The sequence below is a fragment of the Trichogramma pretiosum genome, unplaced genomic scaffold (assembly GCF_000599845.2).
Source record: "Trichogramma pretiosum strain Unisexual culture from Peru unplaced genomic scaffold, Tpre_2.0 scaffold93, whole genome shotgun sequence".
NCBI classification, from domain to species: domain Eukaryota; kingdom Metazoa; phylum Arthropoda; class Insecta; order Hymenoptera; family Trichogrammatidae; genus Trichogramma; species Trichogramma pretiosum.
The window spans coordinates 284,504-308,690 of NW_019640795.1; the positions used below are offsets into that span (position 1 = coordinate 284,504).

The window sequence follows — 24,187 nt, forward strand, 5'->3', positions numbered from 1 at the left end:
CTCTATAGATCGGAGGATAGGCAAATAACATTTATTTCGTTCTTGAGCTAGAGACGAGAATAGAGACAGGTGCTAAAACGATAGATAGATCGGCGTGTATCGCGCGTCTGTCCGGGGTAAAGGGCCAAGGCGACGCGCCTGTGTGCCCGGCCTTCGAGTGCAAAGATCGCCTAGTCCGCGTCGTATAATTATAATTAGACAAAGGGACGTGGAAGATATAGATACCAAAGCGGTCACGGAGGGGGGAGGGGGAGTAAGTGCATTAACTGTAGAGCGTGCCAAGAGCACCAAGGGCTACAAGGGAGTACGAAGGGGAAAAAAAGGACGCGACGAGGAGGTAGCTGCACGAGCCTCGTGCGAGTCGTCGTTCGAACTGCAGGAAAATGGGATAGGCCGCGTGCAGACGAGTCGTTGCGCACGAGCTACGAAATAGGTAGTTTTTACAGACATGCAACGTATCCTAGGTATATAATATGGTATATGGGCACAGCGGGTACAGCAGTCGGTCGGCCAGTAGTCGAACGCATAGTCGGCAAGGAAAAAAAAACGCGTTACACACGTAGAGACGAGAGCGAGAAAAAGATAGGGACGCGCTTATATAGACGACGACACCGGCGCGCGTTACTGCGCTGGTGGGGACTTGGAGCCTCCAACTCGCAGAGCTATACCTTAAAGTTTTAACTACATATAAAACAGATAGATAGAGCATGAGGTGCACAAAGGTGTACATACACCTACGGTGCGCCTATTATACGTATACGATATAGTCCTATATACCAATTGCAATACGTGTAGCTTTTATATACATGTAGGTGCTATGGAGCTGCGCTCGTATTATTATATATCGTGTGTAGCTGCACACGACCTGCGACGGCTATGTGTATAGAGGCCTGCAAAAACGATGCCGATGACGCGCGCTCCTATGTTTCTGCGGCACGGCGCGCTGCTGCCGCTGCACACGAGCTGCTATACACTATAGCACACCACGGCGGCGCACTTCAGCGTGCAAAAGTTCAGTTCTCGCCGCCAACTCGACTCGTGCGCATCGGCTTATATCATCGTATATAGTCGCTCGCTCGCCGCTGCACATTCGCAATTGGCAGTAGATATATCGCAGTTGATATACGCACGCGCGACTCTTTTATAATATAATAAATAAAAATATACAGGGAGTCGAGAGAAGCTTGAAAAAAAGCCGCATCATTTGTTTGTGCCGATTCGAGTGCTCGTACAAGAAGAAGAAGAAGAAGAAGGAGCCAACGTCGTCGTGTTGTTGTGTGTCGCAATTGCAGTGCAATCGTCGTCCTGTGCAGTTGTCCTACTATACTCCTCCTTCTGTGCTCGTGCTCGAGAGTCGAGTCGAGTCGTATAGTAATACGTAAATAGGCCCTATCGAGTTTCGTCGTTGCTCGCTCGTCCCACGAGCGAATTATCCCTGCGAAAATGGTGTCCGGCGGTATGGCCTGCGTCAAGTACCTTTTGTTTCTCTTCAACCTCGTATTCGCCGTAAGTACTACTGCACAGCTTCTCTCTCTGCCGAGGGCATTATACCTATACTGTGTAAGTGTGTGTTTCTGTGTGCGCCTGTACAACAGTGCCTGTATATAGGTGCATCGTTGCACATCCTGTAGACATGCACGTAGAGAGGATGTGTATACGTGTAGAAGAGGAGCGCGCAGCATCTACATTGCGTGTTGGGCCCAGCGCGCGCGTACTTTACCTGTATACAAGGACATGGCGTGCGCGAGCTCTTCCCTTTGCTCCTTTTTTACACACTCGTACAGGAGTCTCTATACTCCGTGCAACGACTCTGACTTTTCTCTCTTTGTCCTCGCGAATATCCTCGTGCGCAGCCCTTCTCGCCGGCTGCCCCTATACCTATATATATCTTACTATAACGTATCCACGCGCCACACATTTATTGGCTACTAGTCGGCAGTCGGCTTTGTTTTGCTCCGCATCTAACCCCCCAACGACACAACGACGACATAATAATAACAACATAAGGATGACTTACTGAGTCGTCGAGCGAGTAAAAGCTCGGGCCAGCTTTTGCTATTACTTTTCCGCGAATCAAAGATCGCGATGCACCGATGAAGCTCCAAAAGTAGTTAATCGCGACTTTGCTCCTCTTCTTCCCCGTATACGTAACTCTAGCCGGCTAAAGCGTAGCTAGTACATTAACGGAGAGCCTCGCATGAGTATACGCGTTACGCAACTACGACGCGTAGATTTAGCATTTATATGATAGAAAAAGCAAAGACGCCCGCGGGAAGTCGTGTCGGGAACAACCAGGCCTGTGTTTATATACGAAACTTCGATTGTCCAATTGTCAAAATTATCTCAAGGGGGTGGGTGGCGGCGTCGTTCCGCTGGATGATTACTACGCGTCGAGTATTAAAGCGAGCCCTCCACGTAACACACTACGGGGCTTTATATTGGGCCACTCAAGACCTATACAAAATGAATTTATTAATGCGTACTCTACGCGTATATACTCGAGTGGCAGGGCATACAATAATAAACGCGTGCAGTGTGTTATATAGTAACAACAGTAGTAGTAGTAGTAGAAGTAGTAGTGGCGTCGGCGGCGTCGGTATCACCTATGCAGCCGCTCGATAATCCAGTAGCTATGTTTGCCCCTGCCGTAGTCGTCCGTCGCCTACATATCGCGCACAGCTCACTCTTGCATGCACACACACATACACAAACGCGAGTCGGGCTTGCCCTATACGTCGTACGCGCCCCTTCTGTCTCTCTCTCTATACTGCCTGCCTGCCTCGTGTGCACGTCTATCTCTTTCTCTCTCGCTCTGTGTTATAACGTAACTACCATGGAAAAAGGAGAAAAGGAGAGCGCCACAGGGGGGTGGCGTTGGCGGCATCGTGGCGGCGGCTGACGGCAATATTATACCGACGGCATTGCGCTCGAGGCATACGCACAGAGGGTATAAAATGAAATAAAATCGCAACAGCAGCAGCAGCAGCAGCCGGCGACATCGTGACGACTGGCGCGAGCCGGACTGGCGACAGCGATCCTCCCGAACTCGCTATTTAACAACGTCGTCGTCGCCCCGAGGACGATGATCCAAGCGAAGTACAGACTTTTCCCATCTCCCGCGTGGGGATATACGCTTGGGGCTTTTATAAATTCGTCCCAGCTAGACGCGCGTAACGTCGATTCCTCCTCGTGGTTCTTTAATATACATTTATGTTTATATGTACTCGAGTAAGGTTGCTAAAGTCCGCATAAAATTACTCGCAACGATGCTAGATTGATCAAGTGCATGAAAAACGGTAGGGGTGAGAAAGTGACTTTTTTGCTCGTTAGCGCACCAAATGCAACAACTATACGTACGCGAGTACTTCTGCGTGGATAGCAACAGCTCCAGTCCGTGCCACCACCTGCGCGTTTCGTTCCAAGCGCCTCTCTCATGACTTATAACTATACACACACGATATATATACATCGGACTTGCATTGCTGAGCTGCTGTTGCTGTGCCACGGAGTAGAGTTCGCTCGGCCTATTGTTCCTATAGCCGTGCTTCGACCGAATGTTTTGCCGACTACATTTTTTATCGCTTTTGCTGGTCGATATATACGCGGCTGTTGCTGCTGCCCCGCGACTTGTTGTTTAAACGGCTGAGAGCTCGGGAAAAAATTCCCCATTCGTGTATGGCTCCGTGATCGCGCGATTGTTCCGTAATATTATATACATCGTATATCGACTGCGAAGGAAATTATTTTCCACCTATTTTTTCTCGCGGTAGAAATCGGTATTTTTTTCTGCGGTGCAGCTGAATTATCCGAAATAGTTGACCAATTTTTAGCTGCAGTGCGTTAACCTTTCACCGCGCGCAACAAGATTGAACGATAAAAGTGTTTTCGCTCGGGCTCGCGGTATGCATTCGCAAAAAATCTCCCGTGTTTATTTTGCGCACGAAATCCGCATTTATATTCGATTGTATTTTCTCAGCAAATACGAGTCGTTTCTACCCTATAAATTCACCCGTCGTCTGCTTGCCACTATTTTATAGGCTTTTCATTTTAGACTGACCATAAATCATAGTCTTAATTTTGTTTTATCAAAGTAAAAAATAATATTTACAATGAAATCGGAGCTGTGAACGAAATGCATCATATTTCGATCGTTGATATGCATTTTCGTTTCATTAGGTACCGTCTATATAAAACGTTTTCATTGGTAATAGTTAAAGCTATTGGTTGATATTTTTTGTTGCTCAAAATAGTTCCATCGAGGTAAAAGTTGATATTTTCTTCGTTCACTTGAACAAGCGTTGCGATTCGTGGGAATACTTTAATAAGAAACTCTGGAACAGTACAGTAAACTTTTTCACATCGAAATATGCCGTGTAACAATAAGTTTCTAAGATAATGCAACAGCGATTCCATTGGGAAATAGGGAGTATTTATTACATTTCTACGAAGGTGTGCATATTTTTATTGAAAAAATGAGAATAAAAGATAACATTGCATCTGAACAGCCTTCTAAATGATCTTCGACTTAACTACATTTTTGTTAATCAGTTTTTGCACCAAAAAATTTAACGATAGCTTCATCTTTGGATTATGCAATTTTATAAATTGTTCAATCTGGGCTTGCGACATTTGCAAGCTCGCCTTTGCGAGTCCAATAATTTAGTTGTCCAAAGGTAAAAAAATTGATAATAGCCGCGCTGAAAGGGAACGAGCGAACGCGAATATCAGTCGCATAGACGTGTGCTGCGTTAAGAAACAACAATGGGCGGCTGGGCCCATGAGCAGCAAATTGGATAACAGCTGCAGCGGCAGCTCGGCAAGTCGAAGGTGCTCGTGTGTCGCTCCCATACTTTGCGTTGGCGCGAGTCAAGTTAGGTATGGCCGCGCGTCGATTGGACGCCCGCTGCACACCGTCGTCGTGCAGCAATTATCCTCGTCGTCAAGCACGCCTCGCTCCAACACACGTTACCTGCGCCTGCCGTGTGTAATATACGTGTTGGCTGTATAGATAGAGTCCTAAGCTCGGGCTCGTGCCCGGCGTGCTTCCCGCTCGATTTCCTTTTTCGCTCGCTAAGGCTCGCGTTCGTGCAACGCCTCGAGCTCTCTTGAATTTCCTATGAGCGATTTGCACGCATTTTATATGTATAGCGTCGATGTACTCGAAGCGTAGTGTCGATGTGACGACGACGACGACCCAATCCTTACTCGATAAATCCGTTCGGCCTTTTTTGGTGCGCCAAATCGTCGTTCGACGCTCGATCGGTCGCGCGCGTCCTGCATTCGAATGGGCTCGGCGAGAAAACGAGCGAGACAGAGGACAGAAATGTCAATGCGCTGTTACGAGGAAGAGGGAAACGTCTTCGTTATGGCGTTGTTGTTGGCATAGTCTTCGCGATGCTCGACCGGTCAACGGACAGAGGGAGAGAGAGAGAGAGAGAGAATGAAGAATCTCATTGTAGCTCGGATGCTGCTGCTGTTATTGCTCTTTTGAATTGCTTGACTTTGACACGAGTTGCAAGTTTTTTTTACCGCGGCTAGTACAGCTCGACTACAGTTGCAGTACAGAAAAGAGGGGAAGGTTGTTGACTCCTGCGGATAAGGATCTACCCCAGTAATGCCTTGGCATTAGGACAAGGAGAAGCAGCAAGATTATCGATCGAAGCGCGGGCTTTTCTCTACAATATCGTTCTCTCTCTCTCACTCTGTCTGTCTTTCTCTTTCGTGTTTCCTGCAATATTCCCTGAATTATCTATGCAACTATAGCAAAGCCCCTAGTTGACTTTTGAATAAATAAAAAATCTGGTGAGACTCGAAAATCGCCCTGCTCATCTGTGATGTACCGATTCTTTGTGAATCGCACACAAAATAAAATACATTCGAACACTTTAATATTTAACCGAAACGCTTTGAGGGTACACATTCAAACGATAAAATTGACATTTCAGATCACCGGCATCGTGTTCATCAGCGTAGGAGCTGTGATACTCATAACGTATCGAGACTACAATAATTTCGTGGACATATGGATGTTCGCAGTTCCGGTGCTCATGATCATCGTCGGAGTGGTAGTCTTCATCACGTCCTTCTTCGGATGCTGCGGCGCAGTCAAGGAGAACCACTGCATGATCATAACGGTACGTTGACTTGGCTTCTTTATCAAATTTTCTAATCTTTCTTCGCTTGGCCCTTGTTCAGAACCTGTACTTTTTTTTCTTAAAATTTTTATATATTCTTGCAATTACGTGTCATACAAGTTCTTAAGTTGAAAAATATACTTTTAAAAAGATATTCAGTTGAGGCTTGACTCAGAAAATGTTGCCCACACGAGTCATCTTATGAGTCGATTTCGATCTAATAATAGGCTTGGTCCAAGCGACATTATTACATGAGTTCATTCTTCGCTTAATTGTACCTTCAATTAGTGTACTTACTCACGCGCGAGTGATGCACTTTTTTTGTCTCGCACGAAAGCAGACTCGACAACTGCTCCTTTCTGACTCTGAAAATGCCTTCCCATTGAGCTCGTTCAAATTCTTCATTTACTCGCTAATTTTGACTCATCTCTTTTTATTAAAAAAAAGTAACTTTTCTTTGAAAATGGAACTTGAATGGCATTTGCTAAAATACGCGGTTGCTTCGCGTCAAAGTTTTGTTCCACAACGAATGATTGATTAAAAAAGTTCAAATGTCATTGACTATAATGAAAAAAATTATTAAATGAAACTTTCGTTCCCTAGTTCTCGGTACTGTTAATACTGATCTTCGTACTTGAACTGGGTGCTGGAATCTCTGGTTACATGATGCGCGGCAAGGTCAGCTCCATGCTAGAAAAGTGCATGAACGACACGCTCGTTGCCTACAATTCCAGGGAAGACTATCGCACATCGTGGGATATTATGCAACACGACGTGAGTATTATTTATTATACACACAGCATTGAGCCAGAGCATTGATATTAGTGCGCGAATCGGAAAAAGGCAGCGATTTGAAAATCGCATAAAACTCCGCGGCGACTCGAGTCGAAAAGTTCAGCCGGGCGTAGAGCGGTAGTGCGGTAGTGGTCGTCGCGGCTGCAAAGGGCGCGCAGACTCGTATATACCAACGACTCGCGTTAATTACTGTAAAACATTTAGATGGAAATGGCGTGCTATCCGGCTATATTACGAGCCGAGCACGCTACATTATGCAATTAGTAGATGAGAAACGTCGAGCTTCCCGATTTAGCACGTGGCTCGAAGCTCGCGACTCGTCGACGTAACGACGGACGGCAAAAACCACTCGTCTGCCATAAGTTTTTTTTTTTTAATGAAAAACGAGCAGGACTATATACTTGGGCCGCGACTATCGTATTTACGGTTGCGCATTCGACGCACGTGCCGCTACGAAGAACGAGCGAATGTCCACCTTAACGCACATAAGCTTTACCGTTTAATTTCATTCGTCGATTTTCTCAGCTCGAGTATAAAGGGCCTACAGAAGACGAGGAAAAATTTCAGCTGAAATCATTGGTCGATGACAGATAGATGCCAATCGCGACGAGATCGCACTGCGCTATAGCCTCTCCGCGCGTGCATTATTACAGGACTATCGATCAGGCAGAAAAAAAAGTTTTTCTTACTGCACTCGGTATGTGTGTTTATGGCAGCGGCTAATAGCTGAGAGAGCCGGTACATAAAAGTACACGCGCGCGCGCACACGCAAGCCGCGCTCGGTGGCAGTGCTGGTGTGCGGTGGCGGCAGCGCCAACGACCGGAAAAAGAAAAATGCGTTTACGCGGCGCAGACACGCCACTGACACGAGGCAAATACAGAAAGAGAGAGAGAGAGAGAGAGAGACGCAGAGAGAAGGAAAAAATGAAAAACACATATGCACAGAGGTATATCACGCGGTTCAAATCGAGAACAAGTGTCATAGCTCTCTCGCGAAACCGTGGGCGTATATGGTTGCATACGAACGCGCATAACGGCACGATTAGCATTGCAATACTCGTAGGCCGATACCAAAGACGACGACGCTGTGCTTCTTACCACATATATATGCATATGTACGCGCGTCGCGGAGCAGCAGCGATGCAGTGCGATGACACTTTGATATTATACGAATACGTATGTTGATTCGACGAGACCATAATACGCGATTCCTACGATGCCATTGCGACGATCCTCGGACATTATATGGATACGAGCTCGGGATTGAATTACCGCGAGCAGCTCGCGTTACGCTCCAGAATTCATATACGTATACGCACGCACGCGTGCATTATATAGGTATAATACGTTATATATTGTACACACGCTGCACGCACTGCGTCCACGTCTGCGCGCGCAAAGCCGCAATAATTCATCGCGTCCTCGACGAGTGCGTTGCATAATTTATCTAAAGTCAAAATAAAACTTTTTTTCTTATAGTTCGTCGCGTTTCGTCTATCCTTACCCGCCACTCGGGCGAACGACGTTTTATTACTTTTTCACGCAGCCTCAAATGTTTTATAAAGCCGCGCGCACCAAGAGAAAAAGTTAAGGTCGAGAACTGTATTAATCAAAAGCTTCGTCGCGGCGGAGCTATATCTGTGCTATGCATTATTAATAACTTTTTATGTATTTATCATGCACACGTGTACGATCTTATTGATTTTAAAAGAACAAAGAATTACTCGACTCGGTAGACACGCTTTTAAAATGAAGAAAATAACCTAATTGTCATTAACGAAATATAAAATTCACATTACCGCTCGCGGTTACATCTTCAACGAATGAGTATTTGCTTGCACGATACATTTAGAGAAAAAAATGTTTTTTGTTTTTTGCTCGTTACGCCATTAGCACTGCTACTACTACATCATTACCAATCGATATCGCACCTTGTCGTGCTGCGCGGCCGTGTACGAGAAATAATTACTGTATCATAATGCTCGACTTGAGCGAAAAACGAACCCCTCGACGTCGCGTCTATCTTTCCAACTATTTTTCTCCACGATATGTTCTATACTCTCGAGCGTAATAATATATATAACGATTTTTCTATGTGTATTAGCTGCATGTACTATAGGAGCCTTTGTATGTGTGCCACCGCGTACACACGATTCTCGGTTGGCTTTCTATTTCTAGGAAAAATAACGCAAGCGCATTTTTCGTTTTCTTTCTTTTTTGTTGAAAATGGAAATTTAAAGAGATTCTATCATCAAACGTACCGCCATAATTATTCAAATTTGGAATTGACATCGGGATCGAGATCGTGGCAATTGCCAATTAAATGAATAATACGAATTTTCGAATAATATGAAAAGCTCAACGAGCAATAAAAAATTCAAAAGCTGGCATAATTTCGATCGTTATAGTGACTCGGTGACCAAGTGCTGGCGTTATTTTGACGCACCTGGTCATAACACAGTGCAGCAGTCGGCAACAATCCCTTCGCGCGTATGTTTTTACTTCATTGGCATCGCCAGTTCTCGCCACTCTATCATACATTATTCACTATTCAAAAAGTATAGTAAGAAAAAAAGCCCCATAGAGGCGGCGGCGGCGTTCGCGTATGTAGTCGGCGTCAGTCGCTATGCTCGCGCAGCATATAGTCGTGTCGTATGCATGCATGTAGGTATACGCGCAAAGCTCGGCTCGCTCTACACATCGCGTCCTTATCGATCGATCATTTCTCACATATTATATAGACGACGCACACGCACGTACACGTGTATATTATGGTACTTATAAGCGCTGGTTGCCAAAGCACATATACACAATATATCTTTTCGCGATAGGCTTCGCGGCTTCTATAAGCTGCTGCACTCTACACGACTCGGCAAAGGGCAAACGCGCGCGTCCCGTACGTCGAAAGTCCGACGATGATGTATGCACGGACGGACGGAAGCGCAGCGAGACGTCGTCGTGGCTTTTTCGCCGTTATCGCAGATACGCGCGCGCGCGTCGTATGCAACCGATTCCTGCGCTACTCTCGTGGACACTTGCCTTGGGAGGCCGTTGACAGTTACAGAGACGCGCCGCTCGCTAATGTATAATGCGCCGCGTCGGCGAGGGAAAAACGACCTCGAGAGGAGGAGCGATGTGCGTTTGCGATGGAAACGACGAAAATAGGTCGTGTCCGGTGCGATGGGCTGCGAGAGCTCTACATACATTAGTCCAGCGATTAGTCGATATTAAGTGCCACACTGTGCGTACAACGTGCACGCGGCGACTTTCCCACTGCCGATCGTCTGGTCGCACGTCTCGTTACGTATTTCGCTCCGATCTTTGCTGATATAACGCGATACGCGATATGTCTCACTTTTTTCCGCGTTCTTCGTCATTTTTGCCAGAGGTTTTGGCTGCGATCCAATGGCGTGGGGCCTGGAAGCCGTACGTGCATGCGCAGCATTTCCCAAAAGCAATATATATGAATCGATGCGAAAAAAGCTATACCGCCAAGAGAATAAATATATGCACGCACATCGGAGCGGGAAGAGAACATAAAAAAGATAGAGCCGGGCGTATCGATGATGTTGGTAATGGTGGCGGTGGTGACCGCGGTGAGCTCGCAACCGCTGGCATAGGAATATTTATTGTAATTGCAGTCGAAACGGGTTCTCGTCATGCGTTACATTGCATTACACAGCCGAGTAATGCGCGCGAAACAGGTAGACGGGTGTGTATAATGTGCGTGTGTCTCGATTCTCGTCTTACAGTTGCAATGCTGCGGTGTGGATCGCCCGTCCGACTGGGAAAGGGCCGGCTTCACCGGCAACACTCTGCCCCAGTCCTGCTGCACCGAGATGCAGGGCATTGATCCGACTTGCGACATGAACGATATCAAGTCCAATACCGAGGGATGCAAGCAGCAGCTACAGAGGAAAATCGAAGAGAACGGACTGATCCTCGGTGGAGTGGGCATTGGCGTTGCTCTCATACAGGTACGACGTCCGACGATACGATCGATAACTATCTACCCCTTTCGTGAAAACCTTTTCCCAATCTATTCTCCCGAAAGCTCTCCCTTTTCCCGGCGTTCAATCTCGCCAGTATATAACTCATCTCGCTTCCAATCGAGACCGATCGAATCCACTTCGTCCCTTTCAAAAATTGCTCCTCTTTTACTTGTACAATCTTCAAAACTTTTCCTTCGCGCCTATTACAACTTCATACATGTAATTTGAAAATTTATGATTTCAGTTGATCGGTGTGCTGTTTGCTTGCTGCCTAGCTCGCTCAATACGTCGCGAGTACGAGACTGTGTAAGCTGATCCCAAAAGACTATAATAATCTAAATTCTAAACACTGCTATCTGATTGCCAAAAAAGTAATCCTGATAACTAACTAACAACAACAAATAATGATAATTCTTTTTCGATCTCTCAATGTGTGTGTATGTGTGTGTTGCGTGCACAATGTGTTTTTTTTTTCTTATCGACTTATACACGCGTGTCTTTTTCGCATCGCGATCATGGTATATTGGCATTTGATGTAATACAAATCTACGTCTCATTGATACCTGTACCGAAATCGTTTTTTAAACATTTATTTCCTGTAATTTTTTCACTCTATTTGTGCACAAAACGAAACGAACAAAACAAACAAAACGCACCGAAAGTCTTCAGTATTTGCTTTTCATTTAAGTTTTATGTACATTTTTTTGTCGATATGTGTTTACAAACAAAAGCTTTGGATGTAAGTACAGTTTTTCAGAATTCACTTTTGCTGTCATTGTAAATATTAAATGTCTTTTATGCATACAAAACCAGTGACTATCGATATTAGTCACTTGACTTTCCGTTTTATCATTAGTTCTGTATTATTGCGCTGTAATGTGGTATAGTGGTGAAGGACGCCTTTTTTCCAAGGTATACAATGGTGTGCAGCAATTGATATACTATATGCATGTTGATACATACTAACACGTAAAAGTAACATTTATGTAACGACGCAGTCTGTTAAATGGATCGTGTGCATGCAACAACAAAAATTAATTAACAACTGTGACGGTGAGAAAATTCATTTTTCACGTAGTTTCTAAGTACTGATGCTGTCACGACAAAAGAATACGACTGAAATTGTACTCGCTGCCTTTAATAACTTTGATCTACTTCGACGACGAAATTTCACCAGTTGCTGTTCGATCTGCAGAGTAATTATTTTTCCCGCCAAGTCGCTCGATATGAAAAAGTTAAGACGATGATTACATTTTCAAAGAACGAGAATAATCGACGAGATGAATATGTAATCGCCGCGATTTCGCTGTGAAATCTTTTGCACTGGCCTTGACCAACTTGAGCGACTAACAACAAAAATAATCATAGTAAAGGATGACGATCATTTAACTAAAGGACATGCACAAGTTCGTTAAGCTTGGGTACCCTTGCTAGCATACCTATTGTAATTGAATTCAGTCATCCTTGATGACATTTGGAAAGGAGAAAAAAAATAAATACCAATTACAGCTAAGACTACCATTATGTAAAACTTTTAACAGTGAATCTTAATAACATCTATTTATGTTCTTAATTTAACATCCAATTCTTTTCTTTTGCTACGATACAAAAGTCACATTTCGGTAAAAAAAACGTTTAATTTAATGATGTAAAAGTATTTAATATTATACTCTTTTCTGACACTCATTTTTCAAATTTTTTGAAAATGAATCTTTTTGTATATTATGACATATATCTGATATAAATAAGATATATATTACGTTGTTTTTTTTTAATAATAAATATATACATTACAAAGTCTACGTAGTGTTACAAAAGCCATTTCATGCATTTTGACAGAGTCAAATGTAATTAGTCTACACAGGAGCTTAATTGCATTTTTGATAACTAAGGAGAAAAGTTGATAAAATATAATACTGTCAGAGACTGCATCGAATTGATGTTACTGCCAAAATTTTTAACCGCACATAATAAAGTACCAACTTTTACGTAACAAATATTTTTTTACTGTACCTTGTAATGAAAATAAGAGTAAAAAATGACGCGTGAACATATAAATAAGTACGTGAAAACTTACGAGTAGACAATACATAATTCGATTATGTAATATAAGAGAGTGATGACTAATAATAATTTACATTAATTCACTTACCATTGCATTTTTGTTACAAAAAATCTTGCGATAAAAAGGCAGTGAAGATTAAATGTACAGTAAATGAGCTGAAATGCTCCCAAAAATTAATGGGATTTGGCGTAAGCTTCTTTTACATTAACATTGAAGAATGTAATGTGGTGAGACATAGTCGATCCAAGAATTTGTTCAAGTGTTCAGAGCTTTATGTACTCGTAAGCTTCGATATAATCATTACGTTATATAATCGCACATATAATATATTTATAATGTTCATGCACTTACTATTCACACTTGGTGTTTGTTTACTTATTATGTGTACAGCCGTTCTATAATAATTATGTTCTTCGTCTATTTTATTTATTTATTTAAAATGAAATTTATACTGAAACTCATTTAAATATCTAATGGTTGTGGTATACACATGCTTTGGTTATTTTTATGATTAATGGTTGCGGTAAAATAACCTTCTTAACACAAATTGTCAAATAAAAAAAGTTACAATAAAGTTAGAACATATATAAATTTCAATACGAAGCATATATTATTACGCATTCCTTGGCACTTTTTTTGACTGCTTGCTTTAAAAAACGAATAAATAAATGCAGCAATATACAAAAATTCATTGCACTAAGATGTTATCTGAAATAATGCTGATATTTATACTCTTTGCTTTACCTCACGCTGATTTTTTACCATTTCAGTGAGACCACGGCACATTGATCGGCCAGCGCTTTACCGGCTAAATTTTTATGCTAACTTGTCCATCATGCATATACATAGTAGAAGAAAAGAAAACAAAACAAAAGTAAACGCTACATTTTTTAGAAAAAATTGAAAAAGTAACAAAGTACGTCTCGCGCGACTATGCAACAATCATCAAAATCATCCCGTTTATCGTAGGTTTTGTGTTCAGTTTAGTTAGTGGTGGCATTGATGGAACATAAGACAAATTGAACTACCAAAATGAGATAATTGACCAGCAAACAGCTACTTTGCTGTACTTTAAATTGGTGAACACATTTTAAATGTATCTTATCTTTGAAAAACCTTATAATGTTCGATGATTTTGATCCGTTCGAACCTTAAGAGTTGCGCGACGTCAACTTGTACATTGTATTATAGTATTACATATGCTATACATGATGGATAGATTGTGCTAATTTATAAAACTTGAAAATTCTAAAAATGAAGATGGGTTATGAAGAGATTTAAGAAAAAAATATGGTAAATTACGTTTTTTTAAATTTAAGTAATGCATGCAATTGTAATAAAAAAACGAAGGAACTACGATATTTTAATATTACGTAAATCAAGCATGGTTACATGTGTCGCTTCAAGTGTTGGGTCGAGATATCTGAATAATTATTGATAGTTTTGTTACAAATTATCTCAAAGTATTTATAATGAAGACTCAATATAATTTTTGATGCATCGTGTACATAAATCAAGTTTATGTAAAAGCGATACGAAAAGTTTACCATTAGTTTAAATTTGAACAACCAACGTAAAAATATCATTCACGAGTGCAGTGTGAATAATTCGAAAACTCACTTTACAACTAAAATTCATTTGGATAACTCGGTCCAATACTGTATTATCGCCTTTTAATTAAAACAAACATCAAGTTATCGATGAAAAAGAGTCATTAGATTATAATTTAGTCCAAATGGTTTGGCAATATTATATTCGCTGACCATTCATGGAACTCAAACTCACTCACCAACTTAATAATATAATCTACATAATATTTTGTGCGCGTTATAATTATTACATTATTGAATATCCCAATATTGCATTTATTAATCTACACTCAATGTAAATTTCATTATCAATCAATAAATGAAACCAATTTACACGCTAAATATAGTGATATCAACGTTTTATTTCGGTAAATCGTTAAATTAATAAAAAACTTTCTATACTTTACTTGATCGTACTTTAAAGTCTCAAACAAATACCTCCATTTGTATTTTTGTTTTCTCAAATTAATTCATGTCTTCGACCACGCATAAAAGCTCAATCGTTGTAAACCTAATTAGCTGTTGGCGTTGCTTTTAAAGCCTCATTAGTGAAACAGTAACAGTAGTTATTTACAAAACATTGCGACTTCTTTATTGATCATAAAGCAACAATTATACCGCAATAACAAAAATGAAAGTCATTTAAATGAATATAGACTTCATATTCAAATGCATAGGAGACATGAAATTCTATTTTCATGGGATGAAAAATTGTATTGAACTTATATTGTTGTGGGACCAAACAGGGAACGATTACAGATTTGTTACTGTGATACTCTGTAAAAATTGCTTGCAACTATCGCATATGTTCATGTAAATGTTTCTCAGATTTAATGTTTAAATGTAGATCAAAATGTGACCTCGAAAAACAATTTGTTCAGACAACGTCGACTGCTTTCATAAAGTTATTTTAATGATATCGTATTATTATATGTTTTGAAGTGTTTTTCCATATAAATATTTATATTTATATCATGTGTACGTTGTAAAAGAAAAGCTAAAACATAGATTGGTACGTCGCAAGCTAGGTGCACGTAAGCACATTTCATGATGTCCATTTTTTGAATTATTATTGGTTACGTTAACGAGCAGAAAACCTTTTGCCAATCCTGCCTTTATATCCAAGATAATTTAGCTTTTACACGGGAATGATATGTACTGGAGATGAAATAAATGAAAAGCGAAGCAAAGCTTCAAGTGAATGAACTTATTGACTAGATAAGGAACATTTATACTTGTACTACGATAAAACAACTACGGTGTGTCAATGACATCTCTGGCCATTGGGTGATACTTCAAAATAATTGCGCGTGACGCTTGTAATGAATGATATCATGAAAAAAGTGCCCTATTGATCTGCTCGTTACGTGGATCCAATGAAAGTACATTACATTCAACTATATGTGTAATTAAAATAATCGATTAATTTTCGATAAAGAGTAGTGAATAAAGTATTAAAATTGTATACTTATGTTTTATTTTCAAAATTTGGCAAAGTTAAACTTTGGATGATTTATAAGCTCATTACACTAGAAGAAGATGTAAGAAACAAATTAAAAGTGTATTTAATCCATAATAATAGAACATTTTTAATAAAGATTAAAATTAAATAATAAAAGAAATAAACGTAATTGTTATTCCCTTATAAATTAAATTACGAGTCGTTTGAATTATTACTGATCACAATAATACGAGCATTATCGGGCATATTCTTCACTGTACAGTTTCATAAGTACTCCAAAGTTTTCTCTTTCTAATACGCTAATGAATCATCAACTATTTTATTTAAGAATCTTGCATGCATGAAAAAATAGTAATAGTAATTATGATAAAAGTATGAAATAATAATAATAATAATAATGACATTAATGGTAATTGAGAAAATTATAATTATTCACTTATTACGCTTATTTATCAATTGTACCGGACCCATGCAACAGGCGCCTCGCTACATAAAAAAATTACAAGAAAAGAGAAGACTGAAAAAAATTTATTGTAATCAGTATTAACGACAATTAGCTCGGGGAACTCGTTAAAAAAATTACTCAAAATGATACTGTTCATGAAATTTTTCAGATGCAGTTCTATTTTATTACCCCAGGATAAAATTTCGGACGTCTATTCGCACTCAAAAATAACTCATACCATTATATTGCATCACGGGATTTTGTATGCACAGATATACAAGAATGGGTTATTTTAGAATGCAAATATGCAGTCTCTACAACTTTTATAATGTAAGAGTACGTATAAAAACGATATGTTAAATCATATTCTCTAGTGTTGCGGACAATTGAATAATTCAGCGCAAGTTGTGAAAAAGAGTTCATAATATTTACAGAAAAAAATAATACGCAAGATTAAAGAAAAACACATATTTGTCTAATACTTATGATACGTATTAATGAAATATTGAGTAATAAATGAAAAGTAATTTAATTCTGCTTCTTTTTTTGAAAAACGGTACCTGTTAAGTTTTTTTCTTGGGATTTATGAAGGATAAAAAATAACAAAAATAGTACAAGTGAGTATATTTATTTCACTTTCTTATCCATATTATTAACTAGCAGACTAACATTTACTAATAGTTATTACTGATGAGGATAATGAAAAGACAAACATGTCTCTTTCTCTCTTTTTCTTAAATCTTTTTAACGCGCGTGAAGTCAGCCTGGACTTATCTATACGAATCAGACACACGATTGCATCGTAATCATCGATGAATTGCACGAACAATCACTTTGAAATTTCTACAAATATCTTTCATCTTTTTTTCCCTTAGTACCAGTATTTTTTTAATAAGACAAAACTTATGAGGATATAATTAATTTATTACTACAGTTCTCTTTCTCATTATTACCTGTCATTAAATGATTTTCTCAAATAAAAGTATATATCTCCCCACTCTTATTTATTTAATAATTCATAGATGAACTCATTAAAACGACATTTTTCACATTGTCTTTTTTTCATAATACCAAAAAATGCAATACTTGAATCAGAAATGGATCATAGCGATAAAGATTGATCAAACTAATATGTTACATCATTGATATCAGAGTGAAAACCAAAATTACTAAATATATTTTTGTATGTATAATAAATTTGATAGCAAGCCATATTATGACATTTCCTATTCATACGAAAAATTGTCTACAGATTTTCATGTTTGATTTTGACTGGTTCTATAACTCGATTCAAGTATTATTTATTAATTTTTGTTGGCTCGACTGCAGCTGTTTTCATAAATTCTCTTGTTACACACTCAATAGTAAAAAAATGAATGAACTTGAATGATACAATCTAGGACTTGACACAAAAAGTTTTTGAATCAAATATACTTTATTAATCATCTAGATCAATTTCTAGTTCCATTTCAAAGTTTAAATATACCTCTATAGGTGTTAAAAGTTATCAGTTGTAAATTCATTAGTTAATTATCGTTGGCTGCAGTTTTTAAAATTTGATATAAACTTTTATTGATTTTTTTGCAAATATTACAAATATATGAAGAAGCATTTGACGTTGAAGTACAATGCGATGATTGTACGAAAATCTGTTACGATCATTAATGGTAACGAATTATTATCAAACTTCATCTTTCTGTTATTGATTCCAAAGAATAATATCACTTCGACTTATGATTAATATGTATCACTTTTAGATATGCGAATACATAATAATCTTTCTTCAATAAGGAACGCACTATTACCATAAGTTTTCTAGAACTGAGCCTACTCTCGGCAGAAAAAATTGTTAATTTATTTGGAAACAACACAAGGTGAATTATTGCGAGCGGAACACATTTTCTTTTCAAGCGATGAATGTAAAAAAAGTAATCATTTAAAGACTCATCAATTCAATTTGTTAAAAATTTATCACTTCAGTTACAGTTATGTGCTATTTACACCGTGTCTTTCGAAAAATGTATACATGCTGACAATGTAATTATATTGCAACATGTATGATTAAGCTTTCATTTTTTGATATTTTTCCAAAAATGAAAAATAGCAAAAATAATATTTAGTTGAATAATCGCGAACAGCCTAAGCAGCTGTTGAAATTGTTATAGTGATATTTTTTCTTAAGATTATACACACACATATGCAATTTCATAATAATCGAATAGCTATGTCACGCAGTGTCGATTATTTACAAAGTGGATTACTTCAATCCTTTTTGTCGTCGAAATTTTGCAGACTGATACAAAAATAACGTGGAAGCATGAAGAATATTTCAAATAGACAATACAATTTCCAGACATTTTCCTTAGTATATATTTCTATTATAATTTTTTCCAAGATTTTCATTTTTATAGTAAGTATAACTGTCGACGTAAAATTATGAATATTAATATATTTTGTACGGGAACTAGCGAAACACGAGAAAGTTCGCTTTTGTGTGTATATAGTAATAATGTTTTTAAATTCATTTATAAAAAAGGCATTACTCCTTTCAAACAACCAATCATTCATTTTTTGCATTTTAATTTAATTTTAATTTTATTCCATTTTGTGTAATATTAATAATCTTCTTAGTAGTTAACGTCTTTTATCTTCTCGAAATTTTTTTTTAAAAAACGCTTGAATACACTCAGGCCTCAAATGATCAATAAATATTTAGTAAGAGAGTGTTGTGAAGGAGCTCAAAGAGAAGGCAAAATATATAAAATTCAAAAAGGTAAAAATTCTTCGACGTTTTTTAATCATACAGAAAAATGTTATATAATAATATTTATTTACAGTCACAGTTGATTTGTTTCATATTTAATTCATTTTTTAGTTGATGGCCCCAACAGTCTTGACCTGTTCGCCGCATTGAATTTAATAATCAATAAAAATTCATTGAAAAAAATGTTCACAATTAATTTCTTTTTCACTAATGAATAAATTAAATTAATGATAAAATTCATAGTTCGGGAAAATATTATTTATAAAAAGTTTACCAATGAAACGATGTATTGAGCATAGTCTACATATCATATACTAACTAATAAAGCAAGTTTAAGTTTAAAAAAGACGTTAAAAATTATGAAGTATGAATCGAACGCTTAGGAACCAAGCAATTACGACGTCCAGGAAAGTGTCTGGGTCCCTTTTACAACTTATTATCTGCTCTTACTAACTAAGTACCTAATTTACTTACAACTTAGGAATTCATTGTAATTCGAGTGTGAATAAAGTACTAGCACGTCTTGGTACTTCATTTTCATCTTAAAAATTAATATCCTTCTCATTTTCATTCACTCACTCTTTTTTTATCTATCAATAATTTATGAAATCCCTCTTCCCTCAGTTTATTTGTATAATTTCAGTAGTAAAAAAAATTACTCCCTACTCATGCCTTGATATCATACACTATTTATTCTTAGGCACTACTGCACCTATTTGGAAAACATCGACCAATTATAACTTATAAATTCACACACTTACTACAAATCAATTTTACACAAGTCTTGGGGTCATTGATTGTAAATCTAGCTGATCTGATGATTTGATAATGACGAAATGCGTGGTACGATTGAGATCTACAGCATGAATAAATTGACGATTATTATGACTTACATCAATGATTCGTGAATCCACATTTGGTCAATGTTGAATTAGGGAATATAATTCTCGATGATGCAGTCTGATGATTATTTTTGAAATAGGTAATGATGAAAAATCCATTGTCCAAGAAAAATTCACACATGTCGTTTTTGAACCATGAATAATAGGGTGTAATAAATTGGCATGAGACTTGTGAGGAGTTTGAGAGTGTAGTAAACCTATTCATGTTGCATAACGTTTGGTCCATAAGCGTGCTATGCGGTCATGTTCTTCTCGATTTTGGATATATTGCGTTGCTATGCTACCCACCAGTGGATCAGCTGAAAATAATGCATTCTTATAAATTTGATTTCATAAAATTTTATCTCAAGTTCATTCAATTTTCTTTTAAATCAATACAATTGATAAGTTTTGTAATCCTACTTATATAGGTTTATGTAAAGATTTAGATTAACTCTGCTAGTATCTGACTAATGAAGGAATCTTGATTTAATATTCTACCATTTTCTACTTCTCACTATAAAATAATTAACATGTTTCAAAAACAATGACAATTTTTAGGAAGCATTCAAGTTGAACAAATTTAAAAAAAATGTCAAAAAATCGGAGTTTGAAATTGGATGAATACTAACATCAAGAGAAAAATAGTTTTTTTAGTTTAAGATTACAATATTACGTTTTTTTTTTAATACAATAATTTATTGTTAGACAACATGTATAATAATTTGATGATAAGTGTGTTGAGTATACTATTAGATACTCTCTTTAGAAAACTAAATAGTCACCTAATAAGCAATTTTATTCTATTGGTAAGTAAAAAATATTTTCAATATCTATTTAAAAGTAAAAAATTACCTGGATTGCAATCTGTGAGAAGGGAACAAATAGACAGCAGTACTTTTGATATAGTGAGGGCTGGAGACCAATTGTCTTTAAGAATATCTAAGCAAATGACACCTTGGCTGTTTATATTGCAATGATAAATGCGAGTCCGAAAGGTTACCTGAGAAAATTATATGAAACATTAAAGTTGCACAACATAATTTAAAATTTTTAAACATTAATTTTATTAACAATAAAATAAATTGGTCATTTACCTTTGGTGGTTTAAAAGGATATTCTGGAGAAAAGTGAATGTCTAAGAAGAAAACACCACCTTCATAAACTGATCCTGGTGGTCCTAAAATTGTTGACACCCACTCGTACAAATTATCACCTTTTGGTCCAGCACTAAAATAAAGTGAACAATATTTTTAATACTATTTGCATAGTTATTACAGATTAAAATTAAGTAAAATAATCAAGTTGCAACTAACCTGCAATTTGGAGGTGGATCCAAAGTAATTTCTGCTAGTTCTTTTTGTATCCTGAATAAGTTCAAATAATTTTAATTCATTCAAACCCCAGTATATGTCTATTTAATTTGATTATTAGCTAAATAAATTAAAATTAGCTATGTACCTTTTGGCTGAAGTACCCAGTGCTTTAGACATTTTTGGATTGGGTTTAGTTTCTTTATTTTCTGGTTTGTTATCAGCTATGGATGAACCGCGGCCACGACCAGAACCACTTGAGCCAGCTCCAGAAGACATATTTCTATAAAATTTATTAGTTATTATAGAGTAATCAAGTAAAAGATTGAAGAATGAATCACTGTTATTTTTGAGAAAATGTTGCTGTAAGTGTATTAGCTCGCGTAGTTGGCAGTGATCCAAAAACAGGTAGCGATTCACTTAGTAAAAGGTGTTTAACCTTGACAATTAACTGAAGACTTCATTTAAGAGAAAGATAATGAAACATTATCTATAATTATTATAAAAAAAAGTTAAAAAAGTGACAGTAATTTTGGAGCTAGATAGTCATATTACATTGATAAGTATTTGGTAGATGTCCAGAATAAAGTTTAGAACAAAAAAGAGCTAATTTAAAAGCTGCAATATTTGTGAGTGATCAGGCACTAGCTGATTCCTGATGAGCACTAAGTCCTCCGAGGGAACAAAGCAGAAAGCCATTAGCACCTAATCACCATTTTGCAAAGCAAGCATAAAGCACCTTCCATTGCAGTGACAAAGAGCAACAGTTCATGTTTTGCCTGGAGTAAAGGCTTCCGTTTTTTTACCTCGGTGGTTGCGGTGTCGGTATAGAAGTGATGTGCGTGAATCTGAATATGCAGCGGGGTATGAAAACATATAAAACTAAAATGAAGTAACTATGTTAAAAGCCATTGACCATCCACCCTCGTCCATCCGAAAAAAGCTAAGTAATAGCAGTAGCCGTGGCGCACGCATCAGCTAACTATATTATATATATATTATATATATTATATACTTGTACGTGTATGTACACAGCTATGTAAGTGTGTAAATATATAAGTATATTTGAGCACAGGCACGCATACAGCCGCACACTGTGCTCTTGGCACCGTCTTCTCTATTTGCAAACCGGAGCAAAACTTGCCTCTCTTTCACTTTCGTATTTTCTATATGCTGTAGGTATACATATACTTAGGACTGTAGGTAGTTGCGATGTAGTTTCAATGCATAAATATGTATAACTGTGTCTGTGGTACTACGATAGTCACGAAACTGCTACTTGTCCCTCAAAGCCGAATTTTAAAGAAAATCACGAGACTGGATTTGCAAAATCTAACCATGTATCAAATGAAAAACTTCAAATGCGATGTATGTTAATGTCAAGTAAATAGAAAAAGAAGGAAAAGTTTTTCTTGAAGCAAGAGGATGATGCGCGAAAATATTTGCAATGTCAACGATATAAATCATTAAAAGGATAAAAAAGCAAAGGAAAAAAGCATATATACAATTAGTTGCAAGTGCCTACCTTCTAAAGAAATTGAAGAAGAAAAATGTAGGTACTGAAGAGCGGCCGGCTAAGCTAAATCAACTAGCCGGTGCCTATCGCTGCACTGGCGTGCGGTACACTACGCGGGTGATGCTATTGCAGCCAAAGGGCAGCAGCGATTTGGTGTTTAGGCCGCGGGTATATATTATATTAGGCGCACTCCGTGAGCTCGCGTACATACACAGCGCAGTCCCGAGTCAGATGCGACACTAGTCTGTACAGCTCCGAGCTGTCGTCGACTCTCTCCCTGTTGATCTGTGGATTCGGCTTACGAACGCCGAAGACTCGGTAGAGGTGGTTTTGCAAATAAAACTGACGATGCTCGATGACGATGACGACGACGGTGATGATGATAATGATAAGGAGGATCGACGCCGAGATTGACAACGTTGAGAAATCAGTAAAGAGAAAAGCAGTATGCAGCTGCAAGTAGCTGCTATTCTTCAACAGGAGCCGTTGCCCGTTACTATCCTTCTCTCCGTGTCCGCGTGATCCCATACACACGTTCTTTCTTTCGGAGCAACAATGCAACGCGTTTATCCCGGCCTGCGAGGTGCGAGAGTTGCAAACTGTCGAGCTTCTCTTACGCAGCGATGATTTTACGCTTGCCTTGCTCGATGTTGTAACATGAATCGAAGAATTACTGGTAGGAGCAGCAGCAGCCGGCTGCCGGCATTCGCTAGCCTATACCTAATGCACCAGGGCCCGCACAATATGCACCAACACACGTATATATCTGTATCTACAGCTCTTGTATGTCCTTTTTTTTATTATATATATAGATATTAATCCGGACGCGCGCGCAGATTTCCGAAAATTTACACTAGCTGTCTCGCTTGCACTTGCGGGGGGGTGACGCACTGGCGAACCTGCATCAGTTCGCGTCCTACGCGCGAATCGCAGCTCTTGTGCAGTCGCAGAATTTCAAACTGCAAACGAACTTCCGATCCTCGGTCGTTAAAAAGTCGATTCGAAATCTAGATTCGAACGAATCATCAATCAAAAATCCTCCCAACGACAGACAAATCGGTAAGTAGGTACTGACATTTGCGACGTACGTATAACACGAACTTACTCGCACCTTTGACGAAAGTCGATCCCGCGTCACGGCGTGTTTAATCCAGCCTTCACTATTCCTTTTGCTGCATTAGTTTTTTTTTAATTTTTTAAATTGAGAAAAATGTGTTTATCTAGTTCATAG

The 24,187-nt window shown here is 38.3% G+C and overlaps 2 protein-coding genes across 6 annotated transcripts; one reads left to right on the forward strand and one right to left on the reverse strand.

The window, feature by feature from the left end:
* The first annotated feature begins 1,036 nt into the window (after positions 1–1,036).
* LOC106653564 (CD63 antigen-like) lies at positions 1,037–14,288 on the forward strand. 2 transcript variants are annotated; one of them, XR_001339414.2, is made up of 6 exons: positions 1,037–1,506; positions 5,946–6,134; positions 6,738–6,908; positions 10,682–10,906; positions 11,166–11,292; positions 13,757–14,288. XR_001339414.2 is itself a non-coding variant. In XM_014373060.2 (6 exons), exons 1-6 carry the CDS (start codon positions 1,444–1,446, stop codon positions 13,773–13,775), a joined length of 729 nt encoding a protein of 242 aa, XP_014228546.1. In that variant the 5' UTR covers positions 1,037–1,443; the 3' UTR covers positions 13,776–14,288. The 2 variants fall into 2 exon arrangements, 1 of the variants encoding a protein (XP_014228546.1); XM_014373060.2 differs by having other exon boundaries at positions 11,166–11,227.
* A 5,005-nt stretch (positions 14,289–19,293) lies between these two features.
* On the reverse strand, positions 19,294–23,720 carry LOC106653393 (ubiquitin-conjugating enzyme E2-24 kDa). 4 transcript variants are annotated; one of them, XM_014372801.2, is made up of 6 exons: positions 23,168–23,720; positions 21,589–21,723; positions 21,444–21,494; positions 21,225–21,357; positions 20,983–21,130; positions 19,294–20,447 (listed from the first exon to the last, which is right to left on the reverse strand). In XM_014372801.2, exons 1-6 carry the CDS (start codon positions 23,482–23,484, stop codon positions 20,350–20,352), a joined length of 882 nt encoding a protein of 293 aa, XP_014228287.1. In that variant the 5' UTR covers positions 23,485–23,720; the 3' UTR covers positions 19,294–20,349. The 4 variants fall into 4 exon arrangements, with proteins under 4 accessions (XP_014228287.1, XP_014228288.1, XP_014228289.1 ...); XM_014372802.2 differs by having other exon boundaries at positions 22,966–23,258; XM_014372803.1 differs by lacking the exon at positions 23,168–23,720 and adding an exon at positions 22,247–22,412.
* Between the last annotated feature and the right edge of the window lie 467 nt (positions 23,721–24,187).